This window comes from Onychostoma macrolepis, chromosome 15 (genome assembly GCF_012432095.1).
Source record: "Onychostoma macrolepis isolate SWU-2019 chromosome 15, ASM1243209v1, whole genome shotgun sequence".
NCBI lineage: Eukaryota > Metazoa > Chordata > Actinopteri > Cypriniformes > Cyprinidae > Onychostoma > Onychostoma macrolepis.
Window position 1 is genome coordinate 14,199,110 of NC_081169.1, and position 13,779 is coordinate 14,212,888.

At 36.4% G+C, this 13,779-nt stretch overlaps 1 protein-coding gene across 2 annotated transcripts in view; it reads right to left on the reverse strand.

Annotated features, from left to right (window-relative positions):
• The window catches only part of tpst1 (tyrosylprotein sulfotransferase 1), a 49,575-nt gene that overhangs the window by 2,656 nt on the left and 33,140 nt on the right, over positions 1-13,779 (reverse strand). Inside the window, exon 4 of one of the 2 annotated variants that reach the window (XM_058745264.1) lies at positions 37-87. The exons of the other annotated variant lie outside the window; for it this stretch is intronic. Coding sequence (XP_058601247.1) covers positions 37-87 — 51 coding nt within the window. The remainder of the gene's footprint in view (positions 1-36; positions 88-13,779) is intronic. 2 annotated transcript variants of the gene reach the window in all.

The window sequence follows — 13,779 nt, forward strand, 5'->3', positions numbered from 1 at the left end:
TGAAGAGCTTAAGGACAGGCAGAATATCTACCATACCTGTGTTTGTTCTTTAAGAAAATCAGGTAGCTGAAATTCACCCTTAAAGACCTGGAAAAACAGAGAGCCGGTTTTAGAGACTGTCACACTGTGTGCAAACACAGGAACTAACAGTCTTTCCACACAAATCAAAGGGCACTGCTCATTCATTACACAGTTCAAGCTCAAATTCTTCCCTTTTCTGTTTTTATTTCTCCACCTGAAGCGATTCTAATCTCTGAAAACATCCTTCTAAACAGCATCGATACAAACGGCTTTATATGCCTCCAGAAAGCAGTAATGGCCAAATGAAAAGTCTCGCGCTGAACGGAAAACAGAGTCCTCTTCTGTGAACCGCTCTCTCGCGCTGCTAGGAGGATATTGTGTGTCAATTCCCAGGGTGTCTAACTTCACAAGCTCTATCCAGGGATGAAAGAAAGAGTGAAAGACTGTGAGAATAAAAAGAGAGCTAGACTGAATGCTGGTATGAGAAGCAGCCAGAGAGAATGACAATCTCCAATTAAAACTCATCCAGCTGATCTCATTTCCTGGCTTTCTAAGCTTAGGAAATTGCGAATGAGGAGCTCATGCAAGTTTTTTGGTATGTTTGCCATAGGAAAGAAGCGCTGACCTGATGAAAAGCCAGACAACTTGGGGATTGAACCATTATATCAAAACACTTTCCGCTGTGGCAGGTCTAGACTGAGAAACCTGAAGCTTGAGCTCTTTATCCACTGCTGCTGGGGCTGTCGCTTACTGGAGCTCTATGAAGGTGTTTTTCTTATGAACAACTCCATTCATTTGTGCAACTTATTCAAGAATAAATACACTCTTTCAGTGAATCAAAAACAATCAGCATGACTTAAGGTAATCTGATTCATGATCAACTGACTCTCACGAACCAGTTCTTTTCAGTGAATGAAAAAAATACACAGTACAAATTGCGTAGTCTGATTCATGATTACATGTCTCTTACAAACCAGATCTTTTTAGTGAATAAAAAAGTACAGTACAAATTATGTAGTCTTCTGAATAATGAATCAATTACTCTTACGTATAAGTGAATAAAATAAACAGTACTGTGTAGTCAGATTCTGAAACAAACAAAAAAAACAACAACAGTATATTATGACAGAAATATACACAAATGAATCTTCGAATCGAGCTGAATTAAGAGCCTGTGAATCAGAATCAAAACCTGTATGGATACACAATCAGATGGACATTTGCCATTAGGTTGTGTTTTTGTCTTGTCTTTTTGCTTTTACTCAGTGTCACATTAAAAAAAAAAGTCCAATCAAAAAAAAAAAAAAAAAAGGCTCTCCATCTATTTTTCTTTTATAACACAACTACGACTCTTATGTAAATGCCCTCAAAAGCATAATCAGGGTCAAGAGAATCTGAAATAGCCTATACAATTTTAAATGGCTCAATACACATGATTAAATACAACTAGTTGATTTTAAAAATATGTATTTTTTTCTGAGGGTGTTTGGGTTTCTTTTGTAAAGGGGAAATGAGTGAATTTGGCTCACTCTCCCCATCGCAGCCAGCTCAACCGTGGATATAGCTGTTACGCAAGACTTCAGACCCAATTACTGAGAGGAGTCTCCGGGCCGCTGGTTAAAGAGAGCTGGTATCACTGGTGGGTCAAGAGGTGGGGGTTCAGCCGGTGGGTGTAGAGGGAAGTGAGTTTGTTTGGGGTTAGTTTGAGTCGAGTTGGCTAGCCAAGCTTGCGGTTCAGAGCCTGAGTGGAATTCATTTGCGATGAGAAAGGCATGAATGTTTCCCATTTCCCATTTCGTAATAATCTATCACTCGGCCAAGACTGTTAGCCACACTAAATCCTGAGAATGTTACACTAGAGGTGGGGATTCGTAAGTCATATCACCATGGCTAGAGAACAAACAATGGTTAGGAGAAAGACTCACATGTTTTGGCTGTGACTAGATCTGGTTCATTCATTTTGTTTGAACCAAGAATAAATGAATGAGTAGGAGCTGTAGAACTCCCCCCAAAAATCCCAAAATATATATTTTATCTTATCCCACTGCCAAATACTCTGACAAGCAGGTCTGTATTTGTTGCAATGACGTATCTGGTTCTCTATGTTGGATATAACAGCAGTGACACGCAAACTGAGACAACCAAGACCTCGTATGACATTTGTTTGGCTCGCTACTGCTGTGAAGTGAATTTTTCAGCGCTGATGTAATAGGACACTTATTCTTCCAAAAAAAAAAAGAAGAGTTGTAAGTATAGAGGATAAACTGACAAAACCTGCGGGTAACTGAGGGTGTGTGCGAATGAGTCCTTCATACGGTACAGTTCTTCAGATCCTTACAGATCTGGAGCTCCAGGGAGGCAGCAGTGGAAAAACTGACTGTGCAGCCCAGCAGGAGAAGTCTCTATTGGAATGTTTACATTCAGCCCTCCTGTAGCTATCAGCATGGGCTGCTCACTGAAAATACTTCTATAAATACACGGAGCAAGAAAATTAATCATCCGAATGATGTAATAATTGGCAAATATAAAAGGAAAAAAATATTATGTTAAGAAAAACTCATGCTGGGAAAAAAAAAAAAACTCATGTTGTTTCAAGAGGCATATGTCTTTGGGTAAAAGTTTGAAAAAGAAGAAAAAAAATCCGTAAAAGCAGTCCGTATGATTTGATAATTTTTACAACCCTTCTGAAGCCTTTTGATAACTTTATGTTTGGAACAGACTGCCTAACAGAGTGCAGTATGCCTAAGATACTTTTTTCCATTTATAGTTTCTACTACTTTTATATAAATTACATTACCTTTGTTGTCATCTAATGCCCACTTACAGCTAATGTTTTAATGATGAAAGAGCCAGGGTTTATTCGGCCTAAATGACTGGAGAAGTCCTGCATACTGTACGTCACCTGAGAAAAGTCTGTCGTTTCACCAGATTATCATTTTGATTAAAAATGACAAATTCAATTTAAATTCTAAATATTTTACTTATTTAGAGACAATAACACAGAACTTTAATATCAGTTATTGTCATAAAATGAAAATAATTATCAGCTTGAGTGCACACTGAGTCCAAAATTCTCATCCGAAATTTTTTCGCGTTAAAAAATAAATACAGCCTCGCGTTGTGTCGAATCACGTTTGCACACTGCCTCCGAAACTTTCATCCATCATAATAAAAAAAATTCTGATCAGGTTCGATCTTCTGCATTTTCACATCCTTAGCAAGCATTTTGATAGGAAAGGACGATGAATACAAAAAAAGAAAGCGCATATGAAAATGTCGGACTCAGTGTGCAAGGACCTTTACTGTATAGGCTTGCTATCACTGCATCCTTACAACAAACTAAATGAACAGCCCTAAAGTAAACAAACACAAAATCACTCTGCTATCATGAAGTGTTAATTTAAGGATCAGCACCAACAGAGGTGGAAATAGCAAAGGAAATTGTCTTTCCTTTCCCCCTTATGTCCAGACATGTATGAAGAGCTTATAGTGTAATGGCTCAGACATAGTAGGGTGGTCTGGTTAATCCCTAATGGTAGCTCAGACTGCTGTCAGCAATGAGAGGTGGCGAGCAGACAGGGATGTTGACAGATCTGTGCAGCTGACTGCGTCTCATCCTCAGGAAGAAGCAGTGCCGGCCCTGGTCTCCCAGCAGCACATCCAGAATCACCTGCTGTAGCCTCTGACGAGAGACGCAGCCAAGCAAGGAAGAAACCGCAAAAGAGCTGGTGCTCACTGTTCCATATCACAGAAATAGCAAAAGCTATTCATCAAAGATGAATTCAACTGTGGTAGGACAGTCATACACCAACAGCTCCTCTAATGCAGGACGACACTGCTGACTCAATGTGTTAACACACACATCAGAGGCACAGGGCTTTACCCCCGTACCATGACTCATGACTCTTTCACACCTTCTCTAACCTTGGGCAGAACTAGATGCGCAGGAAAGGGTCATTTAACACTATTACACACAAGATTCAACGCTGGGTAAAAACTTACAATAGCTTGCCTATTAAACTTTAGAGTGCAACTCCCACACAATTTGTGCTATGAACCTGAATGATAACCAGTGTTAAAAATCATATTCGTATTATAACAAAAAAATTGCTGAAATAAAATATCTAAATAGTAGATGAAAAACTTAAGCTAAAACTAACTCAAAACTTAACTAACAGAAATAAATATGTTTGAGTACTAAAAATACTTAGTGATTTTTTCTAAATCTATTTTCAAATAAATTAAAGCTAAATAGAAATTTTAAAACAAAGACTAATAAAAATTAGCACATAAAATTACAAGTGCTGTCAAATGATTAATCGCGATAAATCGCATCCAAAAATAAAAGGTTTTGTTTACATAATATATATGTGTGTACTGTGTATATTTATTATGTATATATATATATATATATATATACACAAATACATGCATGCATATATTTAAGAAAAATATGTTATGTTTATATATTAAATTTATACATAATATAAAATATGAATGTATAAAAATATTTACATGTAAATATTTTCTAAATATATACTGTATGTGTGTGTGTATTTACATAATACATATACACAATACACAGTACACATACATATATTACGTAAACAAAAACGTTTATTTTGGAAGCGATTAATCACGATTAATCGTTTGACAGCACTAAAAATTATTAAAAAAAAAAAAACAAATTAAAATGAAACCGAAAAACAAAGTTGTAATTCAAAAGCTATTTTAAATAAACACTATAACTGTATATAAATAATACCTTAAAACATGGCTTTCCGGGGAGCTGTAACATTTTCTGTGTGTGGTATTAAAAAAAATATACTAAAATTGTAATTGATAGATAAGTCAATAGTTATTTTTACGTTATGGCCTATAAATTTGAATAATTATAGATTTACATGATAAAAAGTGAATTTAGTAATTACAACATTATAATGTACAGTATGAAAAATGAATGTTTGCTAAAGATTACATTTAACAGTGTTAAATAAGGAAAGCAACTGCTGGCGACATGCTTTGGGCAAGAATCACACGTTTTCTTCAGAAAATCTTGTTATATAAAGTGTTACACAATTTTAAATCAAACTTTTCATTCGCATGACCTCCTTTTCTGGTAAACAAACTTCCAAATTATTCTGGCCTCCAATACAGTTAAACACAACCATTTCCACATAATGCCACTAGCAGCACTGTTGAGACTGACTTATTGATCTTAATATCAATTTCCCAACATGAATCATAACGAAGCTGCAAAGTCACTTAATAGGCATCGACTGTGGCTTTGGACAGAAGTCAAAATGTACTAATTCACAGGAGACTAATGACAGACAATTAAAGGGTGGAAAAGCAAGACTGTCACTTACTCTCTGCATCCTGCAATGCATGGAAGCTTTTGTGAAGAGCAACAATATGGGCCGGGAAGAGTCAATCTGTTGTCGAAAAACACAAACTCACAGATGTCTTGATAAGATAATGTCACTATATACATCTGTCCTCATGTTACTGCTGTCTTACATAGTTTAGGTGGATCATGTTGAATCTGCCTGAACAAACCAGATGGAAGCAAGATAAGCAAAGGCCATCAACAAAGCATTTTCCAAAGCCTTTACAGCTAAGACAATACGTGAGATGACTACAGAAGCAGTTGACAAGAAATAAAATTCAAGTTTTTTGTCCTTTAGTCCATGGCTATTAGCATTGAAGGCATTTATAGAGTCTTTAGCAGCTGTTTTTACTCCTTTCTTGTTTACTCTTGGCATGACCACACAGTTCAAGATTACTGTGACCTGGTAAAAATGTCAACCGGACCAAAATTCACAGGCTCCAGCAGACACCGTTTCAAAATAAAAAAAAGTGTTCCTTGTACCTTGCATGCATTGAATTATGCTAATCTGCTTATTTTTCACTAAACGGTAAGACAATGGACATGTGATAGTACTACCTTCATTGTGCCAAATTAATCTGGAGTGCTCAGATCAATATTACCATCTAGTAAAGCCTCATTACTTAATTGTAGAAATGGTGCATTACTGCCACAAGAAATTAGGTCCAAGTTTAATTACCACAAAACACAGGCAATGAGATTGAGAATGGGTTACACTGCCTTTCAACTTGTTGATATCTTGGACCTCATTGACTTTTACAAAAACCTGTAAAAAAAACCCTGAAATATCTTCTTTTATGTTTGGGTGAACGGTCTCTTTAAAGACTCAATGATGTCACTTAAACAGAATGTTTGGAGCTTTATATTTTTGAAAATAGTTTTCAAAATATTACATGTTAAACGCTCATTATTTATGAGTACAATAAATAAGAAAAAGTACCTATAGTCTCTTATGGCTGGAGTACACTACACGATTTTTGCTCAGATTTTGCCCAGATTTACAGTCTGGAGAAGTTGATGCTAGATGCCAAAGATCAGAGCCAGTTTGCAGATTTGAGTTGACAGAATCCACAGAAAATCGATTAACTTAACTTAAAGTGACAGCCATCAGTTAATATTTAAAGTCTCTTTATGAAATATTTACATAGCTGTTCAATGTGGAAGAGCTTAAATAGAGCACACTGAGCTTAATTGGAGCAGCAACCATTTTTAATACATTTCATGTACTATTCATTAAAATGACAGGATTTTGCTAAATAAATAGTCTAGGTCATGTATTAAGTTCATACATATTTTAATATGAACAACTATTATTAACAATATCTATGAAATTATACTTTTTCTTATTGATGTCACACTAAATCTGTGTGATTTTCATAGTCGTGCACCCTTTAAGCTCACCTTAAAATAATATGAAATCTTTAAAAATTACAGCAGTGTAAAACCACAGACCAGCAATAAACTGTCAATTTATAATATTATGGATGTAAAAGTATAAGCTAGTAATGCCTGTGAAGTAATATGTTAGCGTAGCACAAAATCTTATACAGCTAGTCAGCTAACTGTGTTCTGTAGCATCTGTGCCGTGTTGCTAAAACTATCTTTTGAATCTAATGTAATTATTTCCCACATCCAAGTTCCAGGTTATAATATGCAAAAGTCTGAACATTAATCTCTTAATTTTACAATAAGTAGTGAAACTTGCCCAAAATAAAGGCTTAAACGTCTAAAAAACGCACATTTAAAGTGCTCCTCTTTGGGTGAAAGTTTTCAGACAGCTTTCAAAATGGCCGCCAAACAATGTGAACATATGCAGAGCCATATCTCCGATTGACTTGAAATTACAGGAGGTATGTAGTAACAAACATATTAATTGGTTAAGGCATCAGGTAGGATAATAAATTATTTTTTCTTTTTATAATCTGATCTCAAAAATGGAAGTGTGCTTAATGGGTACGTTTACCCTAGATGCCCTCAAAGCTAACAGACAGACTAAAAGCCACAAAACTCTCATTTTGATTTAATCGGGTCTTAAAGGGATAGTTCACCTAAAAATGAATTAATTACTCACCGTCATGTCGTTCCAAACCCATAAGACCTTTGTTCATCTTCGGAACACAAATTAAGATATTTTGATAAAATCAGAGAGCTTTCTGACCCACCATAGACTACTAGCTAAGAGAAAACCTTTTGTGCACAAAGAAAACAAAAATAACGACTTTATTCAACAATTTCTTCTCTTCCATGTCAGTCTTCAACGCGCATTCACAACAGTACCATGACTGACACAGAAGAGAAACAAATTATTGAATAAAGTCGTTATTTTTGTTTTCTTTGCACACAAAAAGTATTCTCGTAGCTTCATAAAATTACGGTTGAACCACTGACGTCACATGGACTATTTTAACAATGTCCTTACTACTTTTCTGGGCCTTGAACGTGGAAGTTTCTTTCCTGTCTATGGAGGGTCAGAAAGCTCTCTGATTTCATCAAAAATATCTTAATTTGTGTTCTGAAGTTGAACAAAGGTCTTACGGGTTTGGAACCACATGAGGGTGAGAAACTAATGACTAATGAGAATTTTCATTTTTGGGCAAACTATCCTTTTAACAAGGTACTTTATGAAAGTAATAAAGTAGTTGTAAAAATGCTTAGAAAGTTAGTCTCAGGTATTTGATATTGTAATTTGATATCTGATGCAACATTGAGTAATCTTTGAAGTTAAATGCAACACAAATACTCGGTTTGCCTCGAATCCGTCTGAAAACAAAGAGGACAAAACCATGCATGTTAATGGCAGAGCAGCTGCAAAAGTCATCAAATCTCACCAGACCTCAGCTGTAACCCTGAGTTCATGAGGTCTCTTCTACAGACCTGCACCATGACTCTGCAACATAGCAGCTTTTTCTCTGATGAGCTGGAGTCTTGCAGTTCGCCTCTGTTTCCAAGGAAACCTCGCTATTGAGAGGCTTGCGACTTCAAAGCCATTTCCACAGCTATCCAGATACTGTCCAGAAATGGCAGGGAGACTTGCATTCAAAGCATATTATAAAAAGCCACAACGGCCTGCTTACAGCAAGGACATTGTGTGAAGGAGACCAAGTGTATCTAGAGCCATATTAAATCAAAAACACGGACGGTATTCAAGTAATGTACAAGCCTAAACGCTCCTCTCACACTGAGGATTCTCTTATTTTGAAACACTCCAGGCAGTTTTTATATATGTAGGGCTGTGCGATATATCAAACACGATATTCATGCGCATCTCGTCAGTAAAGCCGGTTCCGTGATTAGCGGTAGATCTCCATCACCTGTTTTCAAATAGAGCGCCATTTAATACACAGAACCGTAGATCACTGACAAGCTACACAATATCGCGTTCATTATCGAAGACGATTCATCTGCGATAATGAACGCGAAATTGCGTAGCTTGCCAGTGATCTACGGCTATGTGTATTAAATGGCGCTCTATTTGAAAACAGCTGATGGAGATTTACCGCTAATCACGGAACCGGCTTTACTGACGAGATGCAGTAGGAAGAGCATTTTGATAATTTTGTAGTCGACTGCTCTAACACTTACAATGAGCGATCAATTTCTGTACATTTAATTAAGCCTATTTATCTAAACGCCACTTTTTTTTTAGCATTTCACATGTTCGAGGTGAGACATGGTGATAGTTGGAGTCTGTTGTGTATGATTGCTGATAGCGATCTGACAAGCGACAGAATTTCTTGTGCACTTCACACTTTTGTTCCACATAAGCAGATCCTCATCCGGTGGGATGCACTACTGTAACAAGAAGCAAATATACCAATATGAATCACAATAGTGCCACACTCGGATGCTCCTGTAAGAATAAACCATCAACTCTCATCAGCTCAAAGTTGTATCCATAATGTCACCAACTGCATTCAGTCGTTCCTGTGAGATTTGGGTGAGAGATTCAATGTGAAAGAACATGTCATCGTTGCCTATGGCAGAAAAATCAATTTGCGAGTAATCTGAGTGGTGTTTTCACTAGTCAACTAGATATTTTCAAAACGAGTTACTCATTTGTAATGCACGTTTCAATGAAATTACAGTCATTTCTTGTGTGGATCTAATTATTGATTCAAAAATCAATTTTCAATTCAATTTAAAATGTTATTTTAATTTTTAAGATCAGTTTGGTTGTAAAACGTCTCCTTAAAATTTTAACGGTATGCATGAATTGATGATACTTGTAAAACTTTTTACATTGAAATATACACTACTGTTCAAAAGTTTGGGGTCAGTTTAAAATAAATTCATACTTTTATTTCATAAGGACACAATAAATTGACATTAAAGACATTTATAATGTCTTTTAAATGCTGTTCTTATGAACTTTACTACTGATCAAAGAATCTTGAAAAAAATATATGCATCAGTTTCCACAAAAATATGAATCAGTGTTCAACAGTGATAATTAAGAAATAAAATCAGCATATTATAATAATATCTGAAGGATCAAGCGCAACTTCAGCAACACTGAAGACTGGAGTAATGGCTGCTAAAAAAAATCAGTTGTCATTGTAGAAACAAATCACATTTTAAAATATATTAAAATAGAAAGCAGTCATTTAAAAAAAAAAAAATTGTAAAACATTTCCCTTTTCTTTATCGTGGAAGCTCTTATTTTGTCATTGACCCACATTCTTAGTCCGCATCAATTTCAGCAATCCAAGGCCTGAATATGCAAGAGGAGGCCTACTGACCTATTGTGACAGCACTGCAATACTTAAAGCACAGAGAAACCCTGCATTTAATGGATGTTAAAACGATTCGAAATAAAACGGCTCATACTCTTCACCTTCTGAAGCACAGCTTGACTTCAAAAATAGAGTCACAGCACAGTTCACAAATTTTACTGCACATGCTCTGCATCGCACACCTTGTGAGCAGATCTTAGATATTCGCTGTTGTGTGTGTGTCATACTTCATGTTGAAGGAGGGAGGGGGAGGCTTAACGACTGATCCATGCAGCTGTGTTTGATCCAGGGGAAATACACATTAATACGCAGCAGATGTGCTTCTCCCTATGTCCCTCTCTCACACACACATATATACACACACAGCCTTGAGTTAAAAAGATCTGGCTGTTGAAGGACTACAACAATAGCTTTTCAAAAGAACGCTGAATGAAATCCGGACTGCTGCGTAGGGTACAAGCATGCACAAAATTGGGCAAAATATGCAGTAACACAAACAAACGCAAGAAAGATGAAATACAATACAGTTACAAACAAACAACACACTCCTGCGCCTAGTTTTAAAAGCTCCCTCCTCCATTTTGGAACAAAACATCAAGCATTCATGCTTTGCCCAACTTGCAGAATTTTCTAGCTGAATAATTGTTCTTTTCAAACAAAACAGGGCTTTGAAGATTGCAGGGTTTCGGTGAGAAGATCAGCATGAGTTTTATTCAACAAACGAAACATATGGAACTGACAGAGATTGGCGCCGATTGAATCGCTTAGAGTGATATGTCCAAAAAAAGCAGCAATTGCTCAACTAAAAGGAATCTACTGTGTGTGGGAAAGAGGGAACAACTGTCATGGAACGCAAAGCGCAACTGCAGAATAGTTCAAGGTTGACAAACGCTTCAGACTGTCATAGCAGACATGGAGTATTAAAGGGACAGTTCACCAAAAACTCACTCATGTTGTTCCAAAGCTGTATGACTTTCTTCTGTGAAACACAAGAGATATTTTGAAGAATGTTTTGACCTTATAATGAAAAACAAAACTGGATCCCACTGATTTTCTGAAAGTTGTAGAAACCAGATCATTAATGGTGGTTTTAAACTACTCTTTATGCTCAGAACATGACAAACACTTCACATTTTTTAATTCTTTTTTCAAAAGCCGTTTCATTGTGTGTTTGCCGCATAAACATAATATTGAACATTTATCGAATTCTTGTTAGCGTTTTATTGAGGAAAATTAAATCGCGATAATTATAGTTTGTTTTATTGCCCAGCCCTACTTTCAATGTATGGGAAAAATATTTAAATATCTTCTTATATGTTTCACAGAAGAAAGAAAGTCATGACAATTTCATTTCTGTGTGAACTATTACTATAAAAAAATTTTTGAATTGGATTTCGAGACGTTCCAACCACAAATACATTCCTACAGCTGACAAAAGGGCAACCGGGATGAAGTTGTGGCCAGAAAATATTGCACAGCCGTGTCAATGCCACTGATAGTTTTCCAAGGATATGAATCTGACACGGCTTCTCCCCTCAAACCCTCTGAGCCGGACTGGCACACTGATCGAGCACAACAGGAGCTTCTTCCCGACCTTAGAGGAAAAAATGCCCCACTTTTCACTGTGACTGTGGTTCGCTGCTCAAGTAGCATAAAAATGCTTTCCACCACAGTCAGCGCTCCATCAAGTCATGCAATTTTCCAAAGTTCTGCTATGTTTCAACATTGAAAAACACTAATAGAGAGAAGCTTTATATCAGGCCTTTCATAGTGAATGACAAGACCACCTAGCCCACCTTGAGTGGCACAGCATCCATTATTACACTGCAAAAAATGCTTTTCTTACTTAGATGTTTAGTCTTGTTTCCAGCCAAAATATCTAAAAATTCTTAAATCAAGAAGGATTTTCTAGAGAAGTAAAAATTATTGTCTTGTTTTCAGAAAAAACATGTCAAAATTAAGTGAGTTTTTACTTGAAACAAGCAAAATAATCTGCCAATGGGGTAAGAAAAATGATCTTGTTTTCTGTTTGACATAAGATTATTTTTCTTACCCCATTGGCAGATTATTTTTAGATATTTTGGCTGGAAACAAGATTAAAAATCTAAGTAAGAAAAGCATTTTTTGCAGTGTAAGTAAGGAACGGGGATACTTCTACAACCAGAAATGTTTTTCTGTAACTCACAGCACCTCGAAACCTGTCTGCTTGAGGAACACGAAGAGCCTGGAGCCATTTTGATCAATCTTAAAGGCTCTTACGGGGTTTTAAACACATTTTATATTCTTTTTTCCCCATGGTTTAGCATCTGATTTCGTCATTAACCACTGCAAATGGATAGCAGCTGTGAGAGAGCATAGTGTAATACTGCTGATGTAAGAACTGAGCCTAAATTCTCTTTATTAAAATGAGACTTCCAGTCTGAACGAGAAGAAAGGGACACCATACTAATATTACTGTCATGTGATCATTATTTTGAGCTATCGATGATAAAGTGAGCGAGCAGCTACCACTTCTCTTGAACTATCATCATAGACTGAATTAGCATCCAAATCTTGATCTTTAGCTCAGTAAACAAGGGAGACAAAAGGAATTACACAATTGAGATTAATGGAAAATAAATGGTTGGTCAATTCACAAGCTCGGCTCGTAATAGAATGCACATTTATTAAGGTTTGACAGCGGTAAGCTGGGTCTATATCCACCAGTGAACCATGAATCATTAGCAATCAATAACTTCAGAGAAATGATGATGAGAGATGGATTCGATAGTGTCAATCAATGTTTGGTCCTTTATAAAAGAACACCCACTTCATTATTGTCTTTCAAAAGAAAGAGTCGACTCCGAGTCATGAAAACGAGTCATTTTTAAAATGAATCTTTAGCTGTTTCAAGATGACATCAACATGAAACATTAGCATATTTATGCCCGCCCACTTGTTGCACACGCAGACCCGGGAAAACTTGAACCTCCCCTCCTTCAAACACCGAAGCGTATTCCTGTGGAGAAGAAGCTGTGCTCTGCACTGTGAGGGTAAATCCATTAGGGTATGTCGAAAAACTCCCAACTCATTTTCTCCTCCAACATCGCTGCAGAAGTCTAACACCCTTTACAAAAAAAATAAATAAATAAAAAGGTAAAACAACGATGTAGTACGATTTTGAAGTTGGAGGGAAAAAAGTGTTGGGAGTTTTTAGTAGGGGTGTGCGATACTGCAAATTTTGGTATCGATCCGATACCATGTAAATACAGGGCAAGTATCGCTGATACCGATGCCGATACTTTTTCCTTTTTAATAACATACATTTAAATGACCAATTACACTTTGAAAATTAACAATAACTTATGCTGATATGACTAAAATATTACATTCACCTTAAAGCAATGTGGATATTATTTGCCTTTCTGAAAGTAGTTTGCAAGCAGAGGAGCCCAGAATATGAAAGCAATGCGTAAATTTTCGTGTTAAGCATTTTCCTCCCATAGAAAAGAGTTATAAAGGAAAATAAATTAACGTGGCCTAATGCATTAAGAAAGTAATATTGAAAGGCCAACTCAGTATACTGATGATGCAAACTATATGCAGGCAAGCAGCCCAGGATATGATCGCAAAGTGCATGCATGTTAAGTGTTTTCC